General features: G+C 40.6%; 2 protein-coding genes across 3 annotated transcripts in view; one reads left to right on the top strand and one right to left on the bottom strand.

The window, feature by feature from the left end:
• Positions 1-4,413, top strand: part of snx24 (sorting nexin 24) — a 13,330-nt gene extending 8,917 nt beyond the window's left edge. Inside the window, exons 3-6 of one of the 2 annotated variants that reach the window (XM_062030927.1) lie at positions 2,154-2,248; positions 2,319-2,348; positions 2,424-2,488; positions 3,682-4,413. In XM_062030927.1, the coding sequence (XP_061886911.1) occupies positions 2,154-2,248; positions 2,319-2,348; positions 2,424-2,488; positions 3,682-3,752 (261 nt within the window). In that variant the 3' untranslated portion in view covers positions 3,753-4,413. The remainder of the gene's footprint in view (positions 1-2,153; positions 2,249-2,318; positions 2,349-2,423; positions 2,489-3,681) is intronic. The other variant, XM_062030925.1, reaches the window with a different exon arrangement.
• ggcx (gamma-glutamyl carboxylase) lies at positions 4,388-27,535 on the bottom strand. The gene is made up of 15 exons (XM_062030924.1): positions 27,360-27,535; positions 26,830-27,027; positions 26,602-26,760; positions 21,538-21,703; positions 19,999-20,077; positions 19,829-19,935; positions 19,600-19,763; positions 19,256-19,536; positions 19,040-19,171; positions 18,827-18,978; positions 16,383-16,552; positions 15,951-16,081; positions 15,713-15,860; positions 11,179-11,383; positions 4,388-7,527 (listed from the first exon to the last, which is right to left on the bottom strand). Exons 1-15 carry the CDS (start codon positions 27,382-27,384, stop codon positions 7,365-7,367), a joined length of 2,280 nt encoding a protein of 759 aa, XP_061886908.1. The 5' UTR covers positions 27,385-27,535; the 3' UTR covers positions 4,388-7,364.

Here is a 27,535-nt window from a genome sequence, read left to right as displayed (position 1 = left end):
TAACAATGACGGTAATAAGTAGGGATGTCCGATAATGGCTTTTTGCCGATATCCGATATTCCGATATTGTCCAACTCTTTAATTACCGATACCGATATCAACCGATATATGCAGTCGAGGAATTAACACATTATTATGCCTAATTTGGACAACCATGTATGGTGAAGATAAGGTACTTTTTAAAAAAATAATAATAAAATAAGATAACTAAATTAAAAACATTTTCTTGAATAAAAAAGAAAGTAAAACAGTATAAAAACAGTTACATAGAAACTAGTAATGAATGAAAATGAGTAAAATTAACTGTTAAAGGTTAGTACTATTAGTGGAGCAGCAGCACGCACAATCATGTGTGCTTACGGACTGTATCCCTTGTAGACTGTATTGATATATATTGATATATAATGTAGGAACCAGAATATTGATAACAGAAAGAAATGGGGGGTTTTTTGGGTTGGTGCACTAATTGTAAGTGTATCTTGTGTTTTTTATGTTGATTTAATTAAAAAAACAAAACAAAAACAAAAAAAACGATACAGATAATAAAAAACCGATACCGATAATTTCCGATATTACATTTTAACGCATTTATCAGCCGATAATATCGGCAGGCCGATATTATCGGACATCCCTAGTAATAAGGATACACCAATAAACCCTTTCTAAAAACCTCCAAAACCATTTTTATACCGTCTTTTTCGGACTATAAGTCGCACTTAAAATCCTTTTTTTCCCCTCAAAACTCGACAGTGCGCCTAATGTGCGGAATAATTCTGGTTGTGCTTACCGACCTTGAAGCAATTTTATTTGGTACATAGTGTAATGATAAGCGTGACCATTAGATGGCAGTCAAACATAAGAGATACGTGTAGACTGCAATATGACTCAAGTAAACAACACCAACATTTTAAACGTTCCATTTAAAATATAGAACATTACACACGGCGCTCAAAAATCTATCAAAATGTTTTAGTGCGACTTTGGTAAGCTATGAAGCCACACCGCTTGATGGATTGTACTGTGCTTCAACATAGGAGTATTATTATGGTGTGTGTAGAAGGTAAGACGTATTATCTCAGTGTTTCCCATAAACTGCCAAGATACCTGTGGCGGTGGGGGCGTGGCTATGGGCGTGGTCACAATGACATCATCGAGTAATTTGCATAATTTACTACAATGATATGATTTTGTCTAAAAAGGCTCAAAAAATGTATACTTACTAATTAATAATAACAGTTTTGTTTTAAACGTCCATCCATCCATTTGACAATATAATTACAACACTTTATGTACATATTTATATACAGATTTGAACAATAAGTTATTCACTGAAATATATTTATTAATTGTGGTTCTTACAAAAAATATATCTTATAAAATATAAAAGCTAAAATGTCTCTTAAAGCTCTGCGCCTTTAATTAGTGCATACTAAATAATGTAACTTTAGCCTACTACTACAACCAGATTATTTACCAGCAACATAAAGTGAAACAGAGGCAGAGGTGTCCTGCCACAGTCAGTAACAAATAAACAGAAAACAGTAGTGGTGGTAGATAGACACAGAGCTTCATCAAACATCTGATCCACTGAACAAAGAGCTCCAAAAATCTTGATCCTACACTTCTCTTTTGTAAAGTAAATCTGAACAGCCGATATGGGCATCTACATCAACTATATGATTTACCTGAGAAGCTGGACAGAGTGGGTGTGGTACGTGAGGATGTATAAGCATAGAGTGGGTGTGGTACGTGAGGATCTATAAGCATAGCGTGGGTGTGGTACGTGAGGATGTATAAGCATAGCGTGGGTGTGGTATGTGAGGATCTATAAGCATAGCGTGGGTGTGGTACGTGAGGATGTATAAGCATAGAGTGGGTGTGGTACGTGAGGATCTATAAGCATAGCGTGGGTGTGGTACGTGAGGATGTATAAGCATAGCGTGGGTGTGGTACGTGAGGATGTATAAGCATAGCGTGGGTGTGGTACGTGAGGATGTATAAGCGTAGAGTGGGTGTGGTATGTGAGGATGTATAAGCATAGAGTGGGTGTGGTACGTGAGGATGTATAAGCATAGAGTGGGTGTGGTATGTGAGGATGTATAAGCAGAATAAAGTGTCACACCATAACGATGCTGCAATGTGTTCTGGTCTAGACTATAATTATAGAGAATGAGGTTCTTCCGAAGATATTCCTGGACTTCCTCAATCTGCGCCATTTCCCCTCCTTGCCAAAAACCGAGAGCTGCGGGTAAGCTGAGACTGCAGCGGTTTATTCACCAGAACGTTCTGTGGCTCACTCCCCATACCCTTCCTTCCAGGTCTTTCGACACCGACTCCACGGAATCCAGGTGACTCATTTTGCAGCTGACTTTTACTCGCTCGCATGTGCTAAAAATGAACTTTCCCCATCTTTTTTTGGTCAGCAAACTTTCGCACCAGCCAGTCATGGTGTTTCTGAATGACCCTTACCTGCTGCCCGACCCCCACGGTGAGTGCAGGACACTACATTAGCCACACCGCTTTACCCGAGACCACTTTTAGCAAGATCATCATATTTGTGTGATCGTGGTTTTAGTTTGCAACCATGAACTAATTACAAAAAGTTGGGATTTATATCCTTTTTCTATGAGGGTAACTACTAAAAAATGACCACACACACCTTTTATTAATCTAGTTACATGACTGAGGTGTTCGGCTGAAAATATGCGGAATAAGTTAGCATGCTAGCATGTCAATGTTAGCATGCTAACAGTTAGCATGTGTCAAGCACCAAGTTACATGACTGGGGTGTTTGGCTGAAAACATGGGGGGGGGGTTAGCATGCCAGCATGTTAATGTTAGCATGCTAACCGTTAGCATGTGTCAAGCACCACATTATATAACTGAGGTGTTCGGCTGAAGACATGCAAAAAAAGTTAGCATGTTAATGTTAGCATGCTAACAGTTAGCATGTGTCAAGCACCAAGTTACATGACTGAGGTGTTCGGCTGAAAACATGGGGGGGAAAGTTAGCATGCCAGCATGTTAATGTAAAGCATGCTAACTGTTAGCATGTGTCAAGCACCACGTTATATGACTGAGGTGTTCGGCTGAAAACATGCAAAAAAAAGTTAGCATGTTAATGTTAGCATGCTAACAGTTAGCATGTGTCAAGCACCAAGTTACATGACTGAGGTGTTCGGCTGAAAACATGGGGGGGAAAAAGTTAGCATGCCAGCTTGTTAATGTTATAGCATGCTAACAGTTGGCAAGTGTCAAGCACCAAGTTACATGACTGGGGTGTTCGGCTGAAAACATGGGCAAAATTTTAGCATGCTAGCATGTTAACGTTAGCATGCTAAGAGCTGGCGTGGGCAAGTACCAAGTTTTATGGTTCTGAGGTGTTGAGCTGCAAAATTGGCTAAAAAGTTAGCATGTGTCAAGCACCAAGTTACATGACTGAGGTTTTCAGCTGAAAACATGGCAAAAAAAAGTTAGCATGCTAGCATGTTTACCTTAGCTCGCTTGCGACTGCAAAATTAGCCAATAAAATTAGCATTCTAACGTTAACATGCTAACAGTTAGCATGTGTCACATACTAAGTTATGACTACAGTGAGCTAAAAAAAAAAGTTAAATTAGCTCAAAAAAAGTTAGCATGCTAATGTATAACTGATATTTCTGGTGATTTTCTTCTTTTCAGATGCTTTTTCAAACGTTGTGATCGAAGGCGTCATACATGGAGTTTTCTACGCTGACCTCCAGCCCAGGTAGAACTTCTTGCCAAGACAGAAAGACGCAGCACATTTTAGACAAACCGAAGCTTACTTGCATCCTTAACAGACATATTTTTGCACATTTATCACCGTCCACCTGAGCCATTCAAATGTAAATAAGTTCATCCTAACATGAATCAGTAGAAAAGGGGATTTATTTGACGGCAGCTGTGAGGGAACCAGAAGGGAAATGAGGCGTTCAGGGCCCTCTTGGGACAACTGCGGAGCTGGATGAGAGCCTGCCACTCCCTGGAGAAGTCCAGTGCCAGGGTCACGGTAGCGGTCTACCACTGGGAAGGATCGTCGGGTTCATTTGGGACGGACTTATACTTCCACTATGAGATTGTTCCTTGGCCAGTATTATTATTTCATGAATCGTGCAATATGAAATCTTATTTTTAGGCGGTATACCAATTAATGTCGACCATTTTTTTGATACGCCACCAGACCTCATTAACATCTGCACATTTGCTTTCAATTGCTGTGATTTCACTACAAATCCACAACTCTGCGGTAGATTAGTTGTGTCGTCGTACTAATCTAATCTAACCACGTGAAGAGTCGTATTGTGCCATAAAAGGGATGAAATATGCAAAGCACTGACTACATTTTGTATGATTAAAAAGAACGTCAATGACATCAAAAGATTTTTATTGTGTTTTTATAAAAGTAAGTAGAAATGGGAAGTCTTACTCACAGTATGGAGATTTGCACAGAAGCAGAAACAAACAATATTTCCTCACATCCAGGCTTCACTTACCCGGTACTACTTTTTGTCCTCCTGATTATATTTGCAAACACCAAATTAATACCAAAAAGACACTTCATTTTGACACATTTCATCCAGTAAACAATAGCATTGGAATAGAAAAGACATGACATATTGTTAGGTTCAAACACTGATGACATCTATTAAACAAGACAAGAAGCAAGGAATTAAACAGAGACAGAATTCAATTTACCGTATTTTTCGGACTGTAAGTCGCAGTTTTTTTCATAGTTTGGCTTGGGTGTGTGACTTATACTCAGGAGCGACTTATGTGTGAAATTATTAACACATTACCGTAAAAATATCAAATATTATTTAGCTCATTCACGTAAGAGACTAGAGCAGGGGTCACCAACGCGGTGCCCGCGGGCACCAGGTAGCCCGTAAGGACCAGATGAGTAGCCCGCTGGCCTGTTCTAAAAATAGCTCAAATAGCAGCACTTACCAGTGAGCTGCCTCTATTTTTTAAATTGTATTTATTTACTAGCAAGCTGGTCTCACTTTGCCCGACATTTTTAATTCTAAGAGAGACAAAACTCAAATAGAATTTGAAAATCCAAAGAAAATATTTTAAAGACTTGGTCTTCACTTGTTTGAATAAATTCATTCATTTTTTTACTTTGCTTCTTATAACTTTCAGAAAGATAATTTTAGAGAAAAAATACAACCTTAAAAATGATTTTAGGATTTTTAAACACATATACCTTTTTACCTTTTAAATTCTTTCCTGACGATTTAAATCAATGTTCAAGTAAATTTATTTTTTTTACTGTAAAGAATAATAAATACATTTTAATTTAATTCTTCATTTTAGCTTCTGTTTTTTCGACAACGAATATTTGTGAAATATTTCCTCAAACTTATTATGATTAAAATTCAAAAAGATTATTCTGGCAAATCTAGAAAATCTGTAGAATCTAATTTAAATCTTATTTCAAAGTCTTTTGAATTTCTTTGAAAAATTTTGTTCTGGAAAATCTAGAAGAAATAATGATTTGTCTTTGTTAGAAATATAGCTTGGTCCAATTTGTTATATATTCTAACAAAGTGCAGATTGGATTTTAACCTATTTAAAACATGTCATCAAAATTCTAAAATTAATCTTAATCAGGAAAAATTACTAATGATGTTCCATAAATTATTTTTTTAATTTTTTCAAAAAGATTCGAATTAGCTAGTTTTTCTCTTCTTTTTTTTTCGGTTGAATTTTGAATTTTAAAGAGTCGAAATTGAAGATAAATTATGTTTCAAAATTTTATTGTCATTTTTTTCGTGTTTTCTCCTCTTTTAAACCGTTCAATTAAGTGTAAATATCATTAATTATTAATAATAACAGAGTTAAAGGTAAATTGAGCAAATTGGCTATTTCTGGCAATTTATTTAAGTGTGTATCAAACTGGTAGCCCTTCGCATTAATCACTACCCAAGAAGTAGCTCTTGCTTTCAAAAAGGTTGGTGACCCCTGGACTAGACGTATAAGATTTCATGGGATTTAGCGATTAGGAGTGACAGATTGTTTGGTAAACGTATAGCATGTTCTATATGTTATAGTTATTTGAATGACTCTTACCATAATATGTTACGTTAACATACCAGGCACGTTCTCAGTTGGTTATTTATGCCTCATATAACGTACACTTATTCAGCCTGTTGTTCACTATTCTTTAGACATTTTAAATTGCCTTTCAAATGTCTATTCTTGGTGTTGGCTTTTATCAAATACATTTCCCCAAAAAAATGCGACTTATACTCCAGTGCGACTTATATATGTTTTTTCCTTCTTTATTATGCATTTTTGGCCGGTGCGACTTATATTCTGAAAAATACGGTAGCTCAATTGAAGAGAAACGCGTAGAAACTGTACCCTTGTACAGTGTCGTCCCACTCTCTGACGAAAGATTGTACGCCTCCTCTTTTATTTGGACTTTCCCTGATTATATGGCAACAGCTGTTTCTAAAGGGACGGGGGTCGTAAACCGCCGCTGCCCTCGGTCACAAAACAGTTCAAAGAAAAGGTTCCTGGAGGGGGATCAGGTCCTGCCTCCTCTTCGCTTTGTAGATCTCGGGTCAAGACAAAATCTTCCTGTGGATTACAATGCATCAAAGAAACCGACACCTTCATGTCGCTCCCCATCCTACACAGTGGAGTTTTACAAGCCTTTTGATTGGTAAGATCACAGACAGCTTTTGTCTGCTCGCCGGGAACTGATTGAAACACAAAATGTTGTGATAACTTACATACAATTATTCTGACACATATTTTAATACTATGTTAAGGATTATTTGTTGATTGTGAAACATTTTTTTAATTTTTTTTAATATGACAATTCGAGGCCAATCTTTGAGGGAAAATTGTGCGCAATTTTCAAACTGCTTATGCAACGTAATCATTTCCAAACAATAAAAAGGCATTGACATAATCACTAAGCATTGAATGTGCACCTTTTCAGTCAAAGTAAAATATGCAAAAATTCCTGCTAGTTGTCACATTAGCTTAGTTAGCTTGCACACGCGACAAAATACTGCCTTTATATTTGGAAATCATCTGAAATGGCAAACATTTTAGAAACATGTCGTAGCACAGTAGGAAGGGGATTCATATGGCCCCATTCGTCACGGTTTACCTGACAAATTGGGGGTTGCACTATCCACTTTAGCCACCAGATAGCAGTAGAGTGTTGAATATCCTATGAATATGAATTTGACCACAGCGTCATTTGCTTTGTCCAGTGGCGCTTTCCGTCATTTTCAGCAGACCGCATTGCAAAATGATTAACACCCCCTTCCCTTGGAATGGGGCCATGTAAATTCCCTCCGTCCTGTAACAGTCCAGTCGTAGCTCTAGAGTTCTCCGTGACCCACTTCATCTTTGAGCTGCTCCGCCCCCCGGTTGTCCTCCGCTTCCGCCTCTTTCATGTTGGCGAATGCCACTTCCTGCGTCAGCTGATCCAGCGGCGGCAAACCCACCGCCAGGTTTCTCATGGCGATGGCCGTCATCAAGAATCTAAAAGACGAAGCGGACGCTCAGAGAAGTTGATACTGCCACGATTACCGTATTTTTCAGACTATAAGGCGCACTTAAAATCCTTTCATGTTCTCAAAACTTGACGGTGCGCCTAAAGTACGGAATCATTTTGCCGACCTTGAAGCTATTTTATTTGGTACATGGTGTAATGATAAGTGTGACCAGTAGATGGCAGTCACACATTGTCACGTGCGGGGGGTCGCAGCTTGCAAACGGACCACTCCGGACAGGACGTGCAGGTAGGAACATGATTTATTCTCAAAAACTCGAACAAGTGCCAAAACAGAAAACAAGCCGACGGAACAACGTGCTGATCGCACTCGAAGCTAAGGCTACCACTTAGCATCGGCAAAAGACAAGGAATACTCACGTAACTTGTTGCATGAAGCAAACAATGAAGCCAGGCTTAAATAGTCCCTCTGATTAGTGCTCAGAAAACAGGTGAGCGTCCCGAGCACCAATCAGAGATAGGTGGAAACAATAAGCACCCGTGGTAACTAAAAACAAACAAGGGTGCACAAACAGGAACTAAGGGAGTCCAAAACTAACAGAATATAACAAAAACATGATCCGGGCCACGGATCATGACACACATAAGAGATACGTGTAGACTGCAATATGATGGCAGTAAACCAGGGGTCACCAACGCGGTGCCCGCGGGCACCAGGTAGCCCATAAGGACCAGATGAGTAGCCCGCTGGCCTGTTCTAAAAATAGCTCAAATAGCAGCACTTACCAGTGAGCTGCCTCTATTTTTTAAATGGTATTTATTTACTAGCAAGCTGGTCTCGCTTTGCTCGACATTTTTAATTCTAAGAGAGACAAAACTCAAATAGAATTTGAAAATCCAAGAAAATATTTTAAAGACTTGGTCTTCACTTGCTTAAATAAATTCATTATTTTTTTTACTTCGCTTCTTATAACTTTCAGAAAGACAATTTCAGAGAAAAAATACAACCTAAAAAATGATTTTAGGATTTTTAAACACATATACCTTTTTACCTTTTAAATTCCTTCCTCTTCTTTCCTGACAATTTAAATCAATGTTCAAGTAAATTTATTTTTTTTATTGTAAAGAATAATAAATACATTTTAATTTAATTCTTCATTTTAGCTTCTGTTTTTTCGACGAAGAATATTTGTGAAATATTTCCTCAAACTTATTATGATTAAAATTCAAAAAAATTATTCTGGCAAATCTAGAAAATCTGTAGAATCAAATTTAAATCTTATTTCAAAGTCTTTTGAATTTCTTTTAAAATTTTTGTTCTGGATAATCTAGAAGAAATAATGATTTGTCTTTGTTAGAAAAATAGCTTGGTCCAATTTGTTATATATTCTAACAAAGTGTAGATTGGATTTTAACCTATTTAAAACATGTCATCAAAATTCTAAAATTAATCTTAATCAGGAAAAATTACTAATGATGTTCCATGAATTCTTTTTTAAATTTTTTCAAAAAGATTCGAATTAGCTAGTTTTTCTCTTCTTTTTTTCAGTTGAATTTGGAATTTTAAAGAGTCGAAATTGAAGTTAAACTATGTTTCAAAATTTAATTGTCATTTTTTTCGTGTTTTCTCCTCTTTTAAACCGTTCAATTAAGTGTAAATATCTTTAACTATTAATAATAACATAGAGTTAAAGGTAAGTTGAGCAAATTGGCTATTTCTGGCAATTTATTTAAGTGTGTATCAAACTGGTAGCCCTTCGCATTAATCACTACCCAAGAAGTAGCTCTTGGTTTCAAAAAGGTTGGTGACCCCTGCAGTAAACAACACCAAAACTTTATGTTCCATTGAGAATATAAAACATTACACACGGCACTTAAAAATCTATCAAAATGTTTTTAGTAGGACTTTGGTAAGCTATGAAGCCACACCACTTGATGGATTGTACTGTGCTTCAACATAGCAGTATTATTACGGTGTGTGTATAAGGTAAGACCTTATCAGGCGTTTTGTTTCGCAATATTATGCAAAAGCAACTTTTCTTACCTTCTGGTACCTGCTGATCTGTATTTGGGATCTGCATAAATCCTGAAAATGTGCGCGCGTCCGCCTTTGTAGTCCGTGCCGACACCGTAGTCGATAAGCTTCTTCTTTTTCTCTATCTTCTTATGTGACATTCATCCTCCGCTGTTGCCATTTCTAATATAAAGTAGTGTAAAGTTCTTACTTATATCTGTCAGTAAACTCATCATGGAAGCGCTAAAACATACCGGTGTAGTGAGTTTACATTATTCACCCAATGAACTTTAGTTATTAGAGAGTTCCGGTCGGACGGTTTTTCACGGGACACATTAGTTGTTGCACTAGTGAGCCACGGATGAGGAGATGCTGCTCCGTTATTGATTGAAGTAAAGTCTGAATGTCATTAAAACAGTTAGCTCCATCTTTTGACACTTCTTCCACTCCCGTCCTTGCACGCTACACCGCTACAACAAAGATGGCGGGGAGAAGACGCTGTTGAAAGTGAGCCACGTAAATAAGACCGCCCGCAAAACGGCGCATCCTGAAGAGACGCTCAGAAAGTGGCTTGAAGATGATGTGTAAAACATCATCTATGCAACATTTTGAGCAAAGAACCACCATTACATGTTATGTAAAGCAGTGTTTTTCAACCTTTTTTGAGCCAAGGCACATTTTTTGCGTTGAAAAAATGCGGAGGCACACCACTAGCAGAAATCACTAAAAAACGAAACTCCGTTGACAGTAAAAAGTCGTCGTCGCAATTGTTGGATATGACTTTAAAGCATAACCAACTATGTATCACTATAGCTCTTGTCTCAAAGTAGCTGTCACATCACCCCCTGACTTATTTTGACTTTTTTGCCGTTTTCCTGTGTGTAGTGTTTTAGTTCTTGTCTTGCGCTCCTATTTTGGTGGCTTTTTCTCTTTATTTGGTATTTTCCTGTAGCAGTTTCATGTCTTCCTTTGAGCGATATTTCCCGCATCTACTTTGTTTTAGCAATCAAGAATATTTCAGTTGTTTTTATCCTTCTTTGTGGGGACATTGTTGATTGTCATGTCATGTTCGGATGTACATTGTGGACGCCGTCTTTGCTCCGCAGTAAGTCTTTGCTGTCGTCCAGCATTCTGTTTTTGTTTACTTTGTAGCCAGTTCAGTTTTACTTTCGTTCTTCATAGCCTTCCCTAAGCTTCAATGCCTTTTCTTAGGGGCACTCACCTTTTGTTTATTTTTTGGTTAAGCATTAGATACCTTTTTACCTGCACGCTGCCTCCCGCTCTTTCCGACATCTACAAAGCAATTAGCTACCAGCTGCCACCTACTGATATGGAAGAGTATTACACGGTTACTCTGCCGAGCTCTAGAGAGCACCGACACTCAACAACAACACATCATTTGCAGACTATAATTACTGGTTTGCTAAATATATTTTTAACCCAAATAGGTGAAATTAAATAATCTCCCACAGCACAGTGGTTGAAAAACACTGATGTAGACCACAAGGAAGTCTTTTACATTTAGAAAAACATTGTAATAATATGACTCCTTTAATGCGCCCTATAATCCAGTGCGCCTTTTGTATGAAAAAAGACCTGAATAGACCCGCTCATCGTCTTATAATCCGGTGGTCCGGAAAATACGGTAAGTCCCAGCTGTACTCACCCTCGCCGTATGCTGTAGTACTTCTTCACGGCAAAGCGCTGCAGGCGCTCCAGCACGCCGGCCTCCCGCCGCCTCTTCACCTCCTTCAGGCGCCGCTGCCTCTTCAGGAAGAGCTTTACCACGGGGTCAGTGGCGTCCACCTCGGACCCGTCCTCGTTGTCCGCCGACAGGAGAGGCTGCAGCTCGGGTGGGAGAGGCTCCGTCTCTGTTGGGGGTCGACTGATTGGTCAGTGTTTTCTTTGTCTTACTCTCACCAGACCTGGTATCACAACATCTTTTGCTTTTTATTTGGCTTTTTTCCAGCAGTGAACAGTTAGCATGTGTCAAGTGCCAAGTGTTACGACTGAGGTTCAAGGCTGAAAAATTGGTTAAAAAAAGTTAGCATGTTTATATCATCAGTCTAGCCTGTGTCAAGTACCACGTTACGACTGAGAAGTTCGGCTGCAAAATTTGCTAAAAAGTTAGCATGCTAACAGTTAGCATATGTCAAGTACCAAGTGTTTTGACTGAGGTTTAAGGCTGAAAAATTGGTTAAAAAAAGTTAGCATGTTTATATCATCAGTCTAGCCTGTGTCAAGTACCACGTTATGACTGAGGTGTTCGGTTGAAATATTGGCTAAAAAGTTAGCATGCTAACAGTTAGCATGTGTCAAGTACCAAGTTTTATGACTTAGGTTTAAAGCTGAAAAATTGGTTTAAAAAGTTAGCATGTTTATATTATCAGTCTAGTATGTGTCAAGTACCACGTTATGACTGAAGTGTTTGGCTGCAAAATTGACTAAAAAAGTTAGCAAGTGCCAAGTGTTAAGTACCAAGTTTTATGACTTAGGTTTAAGGCTGAAAAATTGTTTAAAAAAAAGTTAGCATGTTTATATCATCAGTCTAACCTGTGTCAAGTACCACGTTATGACTGAGGTGTTCGGTTGAAATATTGGCTAAAAAGTTAGCATGCTAACAGTTAAAGGCCTACTGAAAGCCACTACTACCGACCACGCAGTCTGACAGTTTATATATCAATGATGAAATCTTAACATTGCAACACATGCCAATACGGCCGGGTTAACTTATAAAGTGACATTTAAAACTTCCCGGGAAATATCCGGCTGAAACGTCGCGGTATGATGACGTATGCGCATGACGAAGTCAGAGTAACGGAAGTTATGGTACCCGTAGAATCCTATACAAAAAGCTCTGTTTTCATTTCATAATTCCACAGTATTCTGGACATCTTTTGCAATTTGTTTAATGAACAATGAAGGCTGCAAAGAAGACAGTTGTAGGTGGGATCGGTGTATTAGCAGCGGACTACAGCAACACAACCAGGAGGACTTTGTTGGAGCGCTAGCCGCGCTAGCCGCCGACCTCACCTTGACTTCCTATGTCTCCGGGCCGCCAAACGCATCGGGTGAAGTCCTTCGTCCTTCCGCCGATCGCTGGAACGCAGGTGAGCACGGGTGTTGATGAGCAGATGAGGGCTGGCTGTCGTAGGTGGATAGCTAATGTTTTTAGCATAGCTCTGTGCGGTCCGGTTGCTAAGTTAGATTCAATGGCGTCGTTAGCACAGCATTGTTAACCTTCGCCAGCCTGGAAAGCATTAACCGTGTATTTACATGTCCACGGTTTAATAGTATTGTTGATTTTCTATCTATCCTTCCAGTCAGGGGGTTATTTTTTTTGTTTCTATATGCAGTTAAAGCACGATGCTATCACATTAGCTCGTAGCTAAAGCATTTCGCCGATGTATTGTCGTGTAGATAAAAGGCACTGAATGTCCATTTCGCGTTCTCGACTCTCATTTTCATGAGGATATAGTATCCGAGGTGGTTTAAAATACAAATCCGTGATCCACAATAGAAAAAGGAGAAAGTGTGGAATCCAATGAGTCAGCTTGTACCTAAGTTACGGTCAGAGTGAAAAAAAATATGTATTTCACTGCATTCTAGTCCGTCACTCTAACGTTCCTCGTCCACGAATCTTTCATCCTCGCTCAAATTAATGGGGTAATCGTCCGAATCGCTCTAGCTGCGTTGAAAACAATAGGAAAATATGAGGGAGTGAACAACTGACAACGTCACGCTACTTCCGGTAGGGGCAAGGTTTTTTTTTATCAGAGACCAAAAGTTGCGAACTTTATCGACGTTGTTCTAAACTAAATCCTTTCAGCAAAAATATGGCAATATCGCAAAATGATCAAGTATGACACATAGAATGGATCTGCTATTCCCGTTTAAATAAAAACATTTCATTTCAGTAGGCCTTTAAGGCTGAAAAATTAGTTTAAAAAAGTTAGCATGTTTATATCAGTCTAGCCTGTGTCAAGTACCACGTTATGACTGAGGTGTTCGGTTGAAATATTGGCTAAAAAAGTTAGCATGCTAACAGTTAGCATGTGTCAAGTACCAGGTTTTATGACTTAGGTTTAAAGCTGAAAAATTGGTTTAAAAAGTTAGCATGTTTATATTATCAGTCTAGTATGTGTCAAGTACCATGTTATGACTGAGGTGTTCGGTTGAAATATTGGCTAAAAAGTTAGCATGTGTCAAGTACCAAGTTTTATGACTTAGGTTTAAGGCTGAAAAATTGGTTAAAAAAAGTTAGCATGTTTATATCATCAGTCTAGCCTGTGTCAAGTACCACGTTATGACTGAGGTGTTCAGTTGAAATATTGGCTAAAAAGTTAGCATGCTAACAGTTAGCATGTGTTAAGTACCAAGTTTTATGACTTAGGTTTAAAGCTGAAAAATTGGTTTAAAAAGTTAGCATGTTTATATTATCGGTCTAGTATGTGTCAAGTACCACGTTATGACTGAGGTGTTTGGCTGCAAAATTTACTAAAAAAGTTAGCATGCTAACAGTTAGCATGTGTCAAGTGCCAAGTGTTATGACAGAAGCTTAAGGCTGAAAATTTGGTTTAAAAAGTTAGCATGTTTATATCATTAGTCTAGCCTGTGTCAAGTACCACGTTATGACTGAGGTGTTCGGTTGAAATATTGGCTAAAAAGTTAGCATGTGTCAAGTACCAAGTTTTATGACTTAGGTTTAAAGCTGAAAAATTGGTTTAAAAAGTTAGCATGTTTATATTATCAGTCTAGTACAGGGGTCGGCAACCTTTACCACTCAAAGAGCCATTTTGGCAAGTTTCACACATTAAAGAAAGTAATGGGAGCCACAAAATATGTTTTTAAAATTTAAAATGAAAAACACCGCATACAAAGCTTAAACGCTTTGTGCTATGTTAACTAGGGGTCCCAGACACACGCACTGGCACGTACTTTAATGTGGAAATTTGATGTTAGTGCAGCCCGCGAGTTTTGAATGAATGTCGCTTGCGTCATACTTGCCAACCCTCTCATTTTTCCCGGGAGACTCCCGAATATTAGAGCGTGATGACACTGCATTTGGCGCCCTCTAGAGTCTGCCCAATCAGTGTATCTGCTCGGCAACAAGTGGAATGCAGCTTTGGCTTGATAGCGTTACAGACAGCAAGGCTACTAAGTCAACAGCCACACATCTTACACTGACGGTACCAATACCCAGAATCCCATGCAGCCCTAACTCTTCCGCTCAACCAACGCACGGAGAGGGGGGGGTTGATGTGTGGGGGGATTTGGTGGTAGCGGGGGTGTATAATGTAGACCGGAAGAGTTAGGGCTGCATGGGATTCTGGGTAATGGTTGTGTTGTGTTTATGTTGTGTTACAGTGGGATGTTCTGCAGAAATGTGTTTTTCATTCTTTTTTGGTGTGGGTTCACAGTGTGGCGCATATTTGTAACGTAACAATGTTAAAGTTGTTTGATACGGCTACCGTCAGTGTAAGCTGTGTGGCTGATGAGTAAGTATGCTTTGCTGTCTCCTGTGTGAGCAAGTAATAACAACATGCAACATGTGGCTGAACTGGCACGCTGTATGTAAATGCTATAGAGGACAATTACTGCAGTGCAATTAGGGCATGCCCTTTATATAGTAATTAGAGTATAAATAGGATTATTTTTTCCTGGGAGTAGTCTATGAGAGGCACTGACATCCATAAGTCTCCTGGGAAAATCGGGGGGGTCGGCATGTATGTAGCTGAGCCGCATCAGAGTGGTCAAGGAGCCGCATGCGGCTCCGGAGCCGCGGGTTGCCGACCCCTGGTCTAGTATGTGTCAAGTACCACGTTATGACTGAGGTGTTCGGCTGCAAAATTGACTAAAAAAGTTAGCATGCTAACAGTTAGCATGTGTCAAGTGCCAAGTGTTATGACAGAAGTTTAAGGCTGAAAATTCGGTTTAAAAAGTTAGCAAGTTTATATCATCAGTCTAGCCTGTGTCAAGTACCACGTTATGACTGAGGTGTTTGGTTGAAAAATTGGCTAAAAAGTTAGCATGCTAACAGTTAGCATGTGTTAAGTACCAAGTTTTATGACTTAGGTTTAAGGCTGAAAAATTGGTTTAAAAAGTTGGCATGTTTATATCATCAGTCTAGCATGATAAATAGATGATATTTCCTACTTTGCAGCATTGGTCAGTCCTCTGATAGCTTTCCTATACGTCACCTGTCCCGTTCCGGATGCGCTCCTGGAGGTCCAACAGCTTGGTGAAGTTCTGCTGCAGCGCCGCCTCCGTGGTGTTGACGTAGACGTACATGTAGCAAGACGGCCCCTGGGACACCGTGTACACTCTATGGTAAGCTCCAGCGGGAACCTGCACACATCGGGGGGGGGGGGGGGGGGGGGGGGGGGATCAACGCTCGACTGTTGCCAAGGTAGCGACAGGCCAATTAAACGTTGTCACCGTCATCTTCTCCCCGGCTTGCATCGTGTAGTTCTTCTTCTCCTCCACCACCTCCACCTTCACGCTGCCCTGCAGCAGGTGGATGCTGGTGTTGCCCAGATCTTCGCTCACAAAGTTCTCCAGGTGGAGGCCTGCAAGGACACGTGGCGCAAGTAAGTACACACCTGGGGGAAAAAAGATTCCTATTCATGGTCAGCCTCATGTTCTCATCTGGTGAAGATGTGCGTGTCACATGGGCGCCCTCTGCAGGTGGGATACAGATTGAAAAAACTGCACACACTAGACCAGAGCTGGGCAAATATTTTGACTCAGGGAAAAAATTTGTCTGGTAACATAAAATGTGGAAAACGTCAGACGCTGTGAATACTTTCCGGATGCACCGTATGTGAGGTTAGGAATTGACTGATCATAAATAAGTCATATTAAAGTCACCTGGAAAATCTGCGATAAAGACAATCTCTGTCTGATTGTCCAAAGAGCTCTCGATCTCCTGGAACTTTGTCCTCCAGGGCGAGAGATCCACCAGCAGGGGCATCAGCCACGGGTTTGGTCGGAATGGCGACCAGTCGGCCTTCACGACGTCCACGCGGGGGTCGAATATCCTTGGAAGAGAGCAAAGTGATTGTTCGTTGCACATAGTGTTGTCCCGATAACAATATTTTGGTACCGGTTCCATAATGTATTTTGATACTTTTCTAAGTAAAGGGGACCACAAAAAATTGCATTATTGGCTTTATTTTAACAAAAAAATCTTAGGGTACATTAAACATATGTTTCTTATTGTAACTTAGTTCTTAAATAAAATAGTGAACATACTAGACAACTTGTCTTTTAGTAGTAAGTAAACAAACAAAGGCTCCTAATTAGTCTGCTGACGTATGCAGTAACATATTGTGTCATTTATCTACCTATTATTTTGTCAACATTATGAGGGACAAGCTGTAAAAATTAATTATTAATCCACTTGTTCATTAACTGTTAATATCTGCTTACTTTCTCTTTTAACATGTTCTATCTACACTTCTGTTAAAATGTAATAATCACTTCTTCTTCTGTTGTTTGATACTTTACATTAGTTGTGGATGATACCACAAATGTAGGTATCGATCCGATACCCAGTAGTTACAGGATCATACATTGGTCATATTCAAAGTCCTCATGTGTCCAGGGACATATTTCCTGACTTTATAAACATACTATGAATTTTAAAAAGATTTTGTGACGAAAAAAAATATCAATATTATCATAGTAGTATATAAAAGTGGGAGCCATTACCTCCCTGCTTGGCACTCAGCATCAAGGGTTGGAATTGGGGGTTAAATCACCAAACATGATTCCCGGGCGCAGCACTGCTGCTGCCCACTGCTCCCCTCACCTCCCAGGGGGTGAACAAGGGGATGGGTCAAATGCAGAGGACAAATTTCACCACACCTAGTGTGTGTGTGTGACTATCATTGGTACTTTAACTTTAGTGTACTTGGTATCATTACAGTGGATGTTAGGTGTAGATCCACCCATGGCATTTGTTTAGCTATTCCTCGTCCCACAGGAATGATACTTGTAAGAAAAAGATTAGCGATTTAGAAGTAGCTAAAACACTGCCGACTGCGGATGGACGTTAGCCGCTAGCTAGCTAGCCATGTCTTAAAGCACCTCTTCCTGAGGGTGTTTCAGTGTTATAACTTCACCTTTATCTTTACTTTTTAAGCCAAAATGCGCCCATTCTCCCTTTTCTGTCTACACACTGTGTCTGCTTGTAAGTACTCCGTGATTGTGCGCTGCCGAACATGCTCCTCTGTTCCTAAAACCAGCAATGTCACGACGTGACAACGCGCCGTCATGCCCGTTAAAAAAGAAAAAGAAAACTGGGAATTGGTACTTTTCAAACAGAGTATAGTACCATTTTTTTATTCATTACTATTGCAATACTATAATGGTATTGGGCATGGCGTTAAAGTGCATCCGGCAGTGGAGGCTCCCCTATGGGGTCTTGGGGCACTAGGAGGTTAACCCCTTCACTACTGCTACCCCAGGTGGCCCTTGGCAAAGGCCTAGTACCTGACTGCCCCCTAGCCAGGGATCAATCAATCAATGTTTATTTATATAGCCCTAAATCACAAAAGTCTCAAAGGGCTGCACAAGCCACAACGACATCCTCGGCACAGAGCCCACACAAGGGACGTCGATGTGAATGACTATGAGAAACCTTGGAGGGGACCGCATATGTGGGTAACCCCCCCTCTAAGTACAGTCCCTAGTGGATCCACATAACAGTGAGAGTCCAGTCCATAGTGGGGCCAGCAGGAGACCATCTCGAGCGGAGACAGGTCAGTAGCGCAGAGACGTCCCCAACCGATGCACAGGCGAGCGGTCCACCCCGGGTCCCAACTCTGGACAGCCAGCACCTCATCCATGGTCATCGGAACCGGAATAACCCGGCGAGGGGGCAAAGGAGAAAAGAAAACAGCAGATCAACTGGTCTAAAAAAGGGGGGTCTATTTAAAGGCTAGAGTATACAAATGAGTTTTAAGATACGGTGAAGACCTCAACAGCGGAGCACGGTAGATTTAAGAACTACCACAACGGCTGCGATGGCGGAAGAAGGCTGCGGCAGAAAAGGGTCCCCAGTCGTCTTGGACTCCGTGCCACTGGACCCTGATCCGATTCTGTCAAGGATCGTGTGGTGACTGTCTGTGCACCAGTCTCCCCACGTTAAACTAAGTCACGCACAGGCATCCTCCATAAAGGGATACACCCCTACCAGGAGGATCGTCATACTCGTTCGAGTGACCGCCGATGATGATGATGATGACTATAATAGTACCGGTATACTGTACAACCGTAGTTGAACACTTCTACGAAACGTGTTGCCCTACCTTTGCTGGAAACGTTCATTGATGGACACCCAGATGTCAAAGTAGATTTCAGGGTCGGAGATGTTGTAGCGAGGCAGCAGATCACTGAGGCAGGTGGCGTACTGCTTCAGCATGTCGCCGTGGTCCTTCCAGCGCCGACTGTGAGTGAACACCTGCCGCACGACCACAGTGTAGAGCCACACATCGTCTACTGTTCATATCTGTGTAACTCACCCCTGGATTGAGGTATCCAATATCCCCGGTTTGGCCGTCCTTGTAGGTGATCTTCACGTGCTGGTGGCTGCGCGAGTGCACCATCATGTCCCAGGAGTAGCCGTACAAGCCGTTGGTCCAGTTGTTGTAACCCTGGCAGACCCAAAGCAGACCATCAGACAATTGAGCAAAGTGATAAGGCTTTGTTGACACTAAAGCCGCCCAAATATGATCCACCTTAGTGATGAAGTGGGAGTACGGCAGGAAGAACTGCTCAAGCACGTAGACCACAGCAAAGAAGGCCGCCAGTTTGTGTTTGAACCTCGTCTTGGAAGACTTGGCGACACCCTGCTGCCGTCCAGCCTCCTGGTAAATGCAGGAAGAGCTGGGCTGGGGGTCGGGGGTCGTGTACGGGAGGACGCCCCTGAGGAACGCCGGGAAGCGGCCGAAGAACCTCCTGGGCCAGTCGGTGTAGAAGAAGAGCGGACTGGTGGCCAGCATGGCGTAGGGGAACATGCCTGATGGGAGGATTGGAGCATCGTATGGGCGAACCAATGAGAAACAGCACAGGACAAACTCACCGATGCTGAAGAGCTGAGAGTTCATGAGGTGGAAGTAGCTGACGAAGACAACCGCGTAAGGTCTTGTGGCGTCAAAAAAGAGCAGGAAGCCCGCGCTCAGGTCCAGAATTAGACCGCCGCCGTGGACCACCAGCAGACTGATTAACTCCACGGGAAGAATCATCCTGCAACGCCACAGCCTCAAATGAGTCTGGACTTTATGGGACACCTGTGAGCTTTTCAGTGATACCTGAAGGGATCAAACAGCCAATGATGCGCCAAGTAGGACATGGAGTAGCCCTCCATCCAATCAGCATCCAGCTTCTTAATTCCAGCGAGGAAGTAGACTATAAATATCTGCAAGAGACGCTTTCATGAGCTGAAAAAAAACACCTACATCAAGACGACGGATGCGCTAACCTGCGTCCTCAACAAGGTGTAGTTCCACAGCGGCACGTGTGCGTTTCTTATGGTGCCTCTCCTCAAGCCGTCCACTGACCTACAGAGAAGAAATGCTTGCTCACGTGTAGCAATGTTGTTTTTGACAACCATCTTACATTTAGTCTTAGTCTTTTGGACTAAAATGCTTATTAGTTTTAGTCACATTTTAGTCACTTTTATATGTGATAGTTTTAGTCCAGTTTTAGTCGACGAAATCTCAAAAGGGTTTTAGTCTAGTTTTAGTCGATGAAAAGTCAAAAAGGTTTTAGTCTAGTTTTAGTCCAAAAAAAAAGAATAAAAAGTATAATAAGTATATAAGTATAGTCTTTTAACAAATTAATTTAGGTCAATGAGTATTGGAGATTGCTGTTAGGCAGTGTCACACATAAGTTGTGAAAATAGCAGCAGATCTATAAGTTCAACCTATTGTAAGCTTGCAGATCTGCTATTTTCACAAATAATAACAATAAAGGAATGGTTTTAGACATAAAATGTTTCCACCCAACAGCACATTTCTGATCCAAGGATTGTGTATTACACACAGATAAAGTGGTAACAGTGGAATCAAAGTTCATTACTCCAAAAAAGCCAAAATACAAAAACATTCTACTTCAGCAATTGTGGCTTTATTTCGTATAACAGTAACTCGACCTGTTTAACATAATCAAGTTACGTGCTGACAGAAGGTACTCACAAAGAGATAACCACACCGTCACTGAATGTAAACATGGCTAAACATGCTGCTAAAGTAACACACACAAAATGAATTGACGTTAGCGTAACAAAAGCTAACTTTAGCCTGAAGTTAGCAGCCCATTTGCGCCAGGAGTATGTGGAAAACGTACTAATATATTAGCTTACTGTGACATTTATCGATTATGTTAACAGCATTTGTAACTTACCTTTGAAAAAATATCCTTGTGGCGAGCCTTAAGGTGCCGCTTAAGGTTGGTCGTATTTTTTCCGCATATTTTGTGGCCACATTTGTCACCGTCTTCCTTCACAATACACTCTGTTTTATTATCTGCTGGGTTATATTTAAAATACACCCATATGTCGTCTCTACGTTTGCGACCATTGAGCCCCTGTGTTGAAACTGCCGGTCCATTGCCTGACGAGTAACAACAGTCTGACGTGTTGAGCACGTTGTGCGCTGCACGCCAGTTGGTGGGCGTGACCAAACAAGGATAGAATGCAGCAGCCTGCTGTACTACAGCAGCTGTAGGCAGCAGCAGATACTTTGTAGGTTTTAATTGACACACACAAACAGAAATGTCATGCATTTTAAACGTCTGACAGATTACCCACTAACATTTTCGTCCGTTCTCGTCTCGTCAACGAAAACTCACACACGTCTCGTCATGTTTTCGTCATCAGAGAGACATGTTTATCTCGTCACCGTCTCGTTATCGTCATGAAAAAAAGTGGCGTCAACGAAATGATTTCGTCATCGTCATCGTTGACGAAAACAACACTGACGTGTAGGAGGAAGCCAGAGGACGAGTACGGTCCACTTACCAGTATCTGTTGGCGTCCATGAGCGTGAGCTGAAACCCGATGAGGCCGTAGAGGTAGGAGTGGTTATTCCACGCCGTCTTGTCCAGGAAAAAGACGTACCAGTACGTGGACACGAACATCAGGCAGGAAAGGCGGTACAAGCAGCCCAGCATGATGCCCAATGAGCCTGCACACACACACAACATAAAATAGTCACGCTTTTTTCACCTACTATGACACTTTTAACAGTTTTATGACAGCCGAATAACAACATAATAATCATTTCCTCTTAAGCGTGAAGTAAGGCGTCTTTCAGGGGGACCCACAAAACAGCTCAGTGTTTCCCGCACATTCATTTATTTGTGGCGGCCCGCCACGAAAGAATTACGTCCGCCACAAATTTTTAAAATTTTTTTATTTTTATTTATTTTATTTTTTTTGTCCAGCTTCTCAGGCAAATCATATAGTTGATGTAGATGCCCATATAGGCTGTTCAGATTTACTTTACAAAAGAGAAGTGTAGGATACTTCTCTTGTTGCCTTATTTGTATTTGACCACTACTGTTTTCTGTTTATTTGTTACTGACTGTGGCAGGACACCTCTGCCTCTGTTTCACTTTATGTTGCTGGTAAATAATATGGTTGTAGTAGTAGGCTAAAGTTAAATGATTTAGTATGCACTAATTAAAGGGGCAGAGCTTTAAGAGACATTTTAGCTTTTATATTTTATAAGATATATTTTTTGTAAGAACCACAATTAATAAATATATTTCAGTGAATAACTTGTTGTTCATATCTGTATATAAATATGTACATAAAGTGTTGTAATTATATTGTAAAATGGATGGATGAATGGATGGACGTTTAAAACAAAACTGTTATTATTAATTAGTAAGTATACATTTTTTTTAGCCTTTTTAGAGAAAATCATATTGTAGTAAATTATGCAAATTACTCGATGGTGACCACGCTCCCACCGCCACAGGTATCTTGACAGTTTATGGGAAACATGCAGCTGCATCAAAAGCCTAACAATATACTCGCCGTTTATCCGCCAGAACCAAGAACTGAACTCAGGACTACTCAGGACCTGCGTATTGTGAGGCACATGCACTAACCCCTGTTCCACCGTGCTACCCCCGGCGGGTTTCAGTCAGTGACAAAAAATTACCAGATTAGGTACCCATAATGTTAGAATAATTTTATCTAAGTCATCACAAAAACTTTGTGTTTCAATGAGTTCCTAGCGAGAAGCAAAAGCTGTCTTTGAAACCTACCGAGAAGAAGGCTTGTAAAACTCCACTGTGTAAGGGGGGGAAGCAACATGAAGGTGTTTCTTTCATGTATTGTAATCAACAGAAAGATACTCTTTTAACCCAAGAACTACAAAGCGGAGAGAAGGCAGGATCTGCCCAAGTTCCAGACGACCTCTTTAACTGTTTTACGAACCTCTTTTTGAACTCTTTTACGACCTCTTTTTTTGACTGTTTACGACCCTCGTCCCTTAGAAACAGCTGTGGCCATGTGGTCAGGGAAGGTCCAAATAAAAGGAGGCGTGCAATCTTTTGGCAGAGTGTGCTGAGACACTGTACGATGGTACAGTGTCCATGCGTCTCTCCTCAAATTGAGCCAAATTTAATTCTGTCTGTTTAATTCTCAAGATGTCATCAGTGTTTGAACCTGACACATACCTAAATGACACTGTGTTGGCATTTCATAATGGCGCTATCTGCTGAATTTAAAAGTAACTACATTTGACCTACAAATGAAATGAATAGTTAGCAATGTTTATTTTATATTCTGCACTGGGCAGAATGGAATGTAAAACTTGCAACTCTGGTCAATGAGCCAAATAGTAAACAATAGAAGTGTGCCACACTTTTGAATTTCCCTTTTCTTAGTTCACAATGGCGAAGAAATGATCAGTCATAATGAGCCAAAAAAGCCCTTGCTCATAAAAAAAAAAAAAAGTTTGGCGCTTTGTAGTCAAACAACACAGCAACTGTAATGGTCGCATGTTTTTTTTTCTTAAAGCGGCACACACTCTTTGTGTTTCATGATATATCGTTTGACCCACCCTCGTCATGTGTGTGTGTGTGTGTGTGTGTGGGCGCTTTCACACGTTTATGTGAGTAAACAGGCAGAATACAGTCAGTTATTTCAGGCAGTGCGAAAGGAAGTTGAGAAGAAGACGCGCAGCAGCTTGAGAAAAATAAACCTGATAAAGACAACTTTAACAACGCATGAAAGCACAGGTGTCAAACTCAAGGCCACGTATAGCCCGCCACATTATTTAATGTGTGCCTGGAAATAATGTGTCAAAGTACCTTATCTTTTCTTACAACATGTATTTGTTCTTCCCATTTTTACTTAAATATTATCCAATATTGCAACAAATATTATATTATCATAATGTCCCCCCAAAAATTTGTCAAAATGGAAATAAATACCAAAATATCTGCTTGACTTACGAGTTCATAGTAAGATTAAAATGTGCACTGTAAAAATAGATTTCTCTGTACAATTTACAGGGTTTTTTTTACAGCATATTACTGTAAATGTAAGAACTCTACCACTGTACGGTAAAATTATGTTGACTGAGATGCTAGTTTACCGTACATGTAAAATATACGGTTGTTGTTTTCACGGTTTATTACTGTAAACTGAAAAAGGGTGCCACATTTTTTTTTTAACGGTAAAAAACTGAGCTCAGTTTTCAGAATAAAAAAAACTGGGATACTGCTTTCCCATTATGTTGTAAAAACACCGTATATTATACACTCACATTCTGGTGACTAAGTTGCCTTTTTTTTTTTTTTTTACTGTGAAATCTAAAGATTTTTTTTGTTTTACAGTATTACGTAAAAAAATATATAATGAAATGGATAGGCAAATTCATATAATACTCGCTGTTACAAGCGGCCCTCCCTCTGAGGGCAGCCATACCTGTGATGTGGCCCTCAATGAAAGCGAGCGTGACACCCCTGCAGTAAAGGAAAAGATTATGGATTTTTAAACGTTAACATGTTTAGGAAATATCTTTTTTCTGTCATTGTACAAACCCCAAAACCAGTGAAGTTGGCACGTTGTGTAATTTGTAAATAAAAACAGAATACATAGATTTGCAAATCCTTTTCAACTTATATTCAATTGAATAGACTGCAAAGACAAGATATTTAATATTTGAACTAAGAATTTAATTGCAGCAACAAACTGCAAAAAAAGTTGGCACAGGGACATTTTTACCACTGTGTTACATGGCCTTTCCTTTGAACAAAACTCAGTAATTCCGTCCATCTTAGATAAGTTCGGACCCAGCGAAGCTGGCGGCATTTCTGGGTGTTGTTGATAAATGGCTTTTGCTTTGCATGGTAAATTTTAACTTGCACTTACAGATGTAGCGACGAGTTGTAGTTACTGACAGTGGTTTTCTGAAGTGTTCCTGAGCCCATGTGGTGATATCCTTTTCGCTTTTTGATGGAGTACCGCCTGAGGGATCGAAGGTCACGGGCATTCAATGTTGGTTTTTGGCCTTGCAGTGATTTCTCCAGATTCTCTGAATCTTTTGATGATATTATGGACGGAGCGTAGATGGTGAAATCCCTAAATTCCTTGCAATAGCTGGTTGAGAAATGTTGTTCTTAAACTGTTGGGACAATTTGCTCACGCATTTGTTCACAAAGTGGTGACCCTCGCCCCATCCTTGTTTGTGAATGACTGAGCATTTCATGGAAGCTGCTTTTATACCCAATCATGGCACCCACCTGTTCCCAATTAGCCTGTTCACCGGTGGGATGTTCCAAATAAGTGTTCGATGAGCATTCCTCAACTTTCTCAGTCTTTTTTGCCACTTGTGCCAGCTTTTTTGAAACATGTTGCAGGCATCAAATTCCAAATGATCTAATAGTTGCAAAAAATAACAAAGGTTACCAGTTTGAAGGTTAAGTATGTTGTCTATGCAGTCTATTCAACTGAATATAGGTTGAAAAGGATTTGCAAATCATTGTATTCTGTTTTTATTTACCATTTACACAACATCACTGGTTTTGGGTTTTGTATCAGCAGGTTTAGGCAGACGGTATAAAAGGGGCGAATGTGTGCTTTTATGTCCAGCTTCCCCACAGAGAGCATCCCCCACGGCAGTGTTTTTCAACCTTTTTTGAGCCAAGGCACATTTTTTTGTGTTGAAAAAATGCGGAGGCACACCACCAGCAGAAATCATTAAAAAACTCAACTCTGTTGACGGTAAAAAGTCGTTGTTGCAATTGTTGGATATGACTTTAAACCATAACCAAGCATGCATCACTATAGCTCTTGTCTCAAAGTAGGTGTACTGTCACCACCTGTCACATCACACCCTGACTTATTTGGACTTTTTTGCTGTTTTCCTGTGTGTAGTGTTTTAGTGTTTGGTGTCTTTTTCTCTTTTTTTTGGTATTTTCCTTGTAGCAGTTTCATGTCTTCCTTTGAGCGATATTCCCCGCATCTACTTTGTTTTAGCAATCAAGAATATTTCAGTTGTTTTTATCCTTCTTTGTGGGGACATTGTTGATTGTCATGTCATGTTCGGATGTACATTGTGGACGCCGTCTTTGCTCCACAGTAAGTCTTTGCTGTCGTCCAGCATTCTGTTTTTGTTTACTTTGTAGCCAGTTCAGTTTTAGTCTCGTTATGCATAGCCTTCCCTAAGCTTCAATGCCTTTTCTTAGGGGGACTCCCCTTTTGTTTATTTTTGGTTTAAGCATTAAGACACCTTTTTACCTGCACGCTGCCTCCCGCTGTTTCCGACATCTACAAAGCAATTAGCTACCGGCTGCCACCTGCTGATATGGAAGAGTATTACACGGTTACTCTGCCGAGCTCTAGACAGCACCGACACTCAACAACAACACATCATTTGCAGACTATAATTACTGGTTTGCAAAATATATTTTTAACCCAAATAGGTAAAATGAGATAATCTCCCACGGCTAGTGTGCCGCGGCACAGTGGTTGAAAAACACTGCCCTACGGCAATACCCAAAGAAGGGGAGTGCAGCGCGGGTTGCAGTGCGAAAACAACAACAACAAAAAACAACACCTCACCGATGAACATCACCAGATAGACCATGTACATCCAGTCCATGGGCAGCGGCTTCAGGAAGTTGAAGAGCGGGAAGCGGCACACGGGGGCGCCGTCCAGGTACTTGTAGTCCACGTGACTCAGGCCACGCTCCTGTGTGATGTCGATGGCCATCAGCAAGCCTGCACAGACACACGTGATGATATTTCATTCATCGCGCAGGTTTATTCGTAGCTTTACTAGTCACTCACCAAACATGCAGCGAAAGATGCCCAGGGATGCAGGGTCTGTGGGGCGGTTCAGGAGGGTCACCAGGCTGCGCCATGACGTCACATCTTCCTTCTTGAAGCCAAAAAGTTGCTCCATCTTACTTTTAGGTGGATGTACTTTCTTAGCGGGGGGACTTTTCTTTGCAGTTTTTTGCTCTCCGTCATTGCCCAGGAGAGCACCTTGATTGATTGATTGAGACTTTTATTAGTAGATTTCACAGTACAGTACATATTCCTTACAATTGACCACTAAATGGTAACACCCCAATAAGTTTTTCCACTTCTTTAAGTCGGGGTCCACGTTAATCAATTCATGGAATTATGAACATTATAAGTAATATTATCAATAAGAAAGTCAACACAAACCTTTAATAATAGTTCGGACACTTACTTAAGCGTAAATACTTGTGTAGTAGTATCATTTAAATACAAGTTTTAATAAGTTTTAACACATGTTTACAAGCATTTATTTACATTAGCTAAACATTAGCCAATGCTAACAACAAGCTCACCTGCCGTCGCGTCTCTCGCCTCCATGTTGCTAAGCAAGAAGGGCTTCTCAAAGTTGTCCGTGTGCTCTCCCGGCCCCAGGTAGAGATGTCCTGCCGGGACGGGTGGCTTCAACGAGACGGACCAACATACGTGTCACAATCCATCCCACACCAAAACACGCACACACACACGCATT

Source organism: Entelurus aequoreus, linkage group LG21 (assembly GCF_033978785.1).
Source record: "Entelurus aequoreus isolate RoL-2023_Sb linkage group LG21, RoL_Eaeq_v1.1, whole genome shotgun sequence".
NCBI lineage: Eukaryota > Metazoa > Chordata > Actinopteri > Syngnathiformes > Syngnathidae > Entelurus > Entelurus aequoreus.
The sequence above is the reverse complement of the archived record's forward strand: the minus strand, read 5'-3'. Positions and strand labels throughout refer to the sequence as shown.

Bases quoted from the DNA above. Each gene is read 5' to 3' on its own strand.
- ggcx (XM_062030924.1), bottom strand. From the start codon at position 27,384: ATGGAGGCGAGAGACGCGACGGCAG. The intron at 15,861-15,950 runs GTGACAACGTTT...CGATGTGTGCAG, and splicing joins AAGCCGGGGAGAAGATGACG to GTTCCCGCTGGAGCTTACCA. The intron at 11,384-15,712 runs GTGACGTATAGG...GACCCCCAACAG, and splicing joins GCGCATCCGGAACGGGACAG to AGACGGAGCCTCTCCCACCC.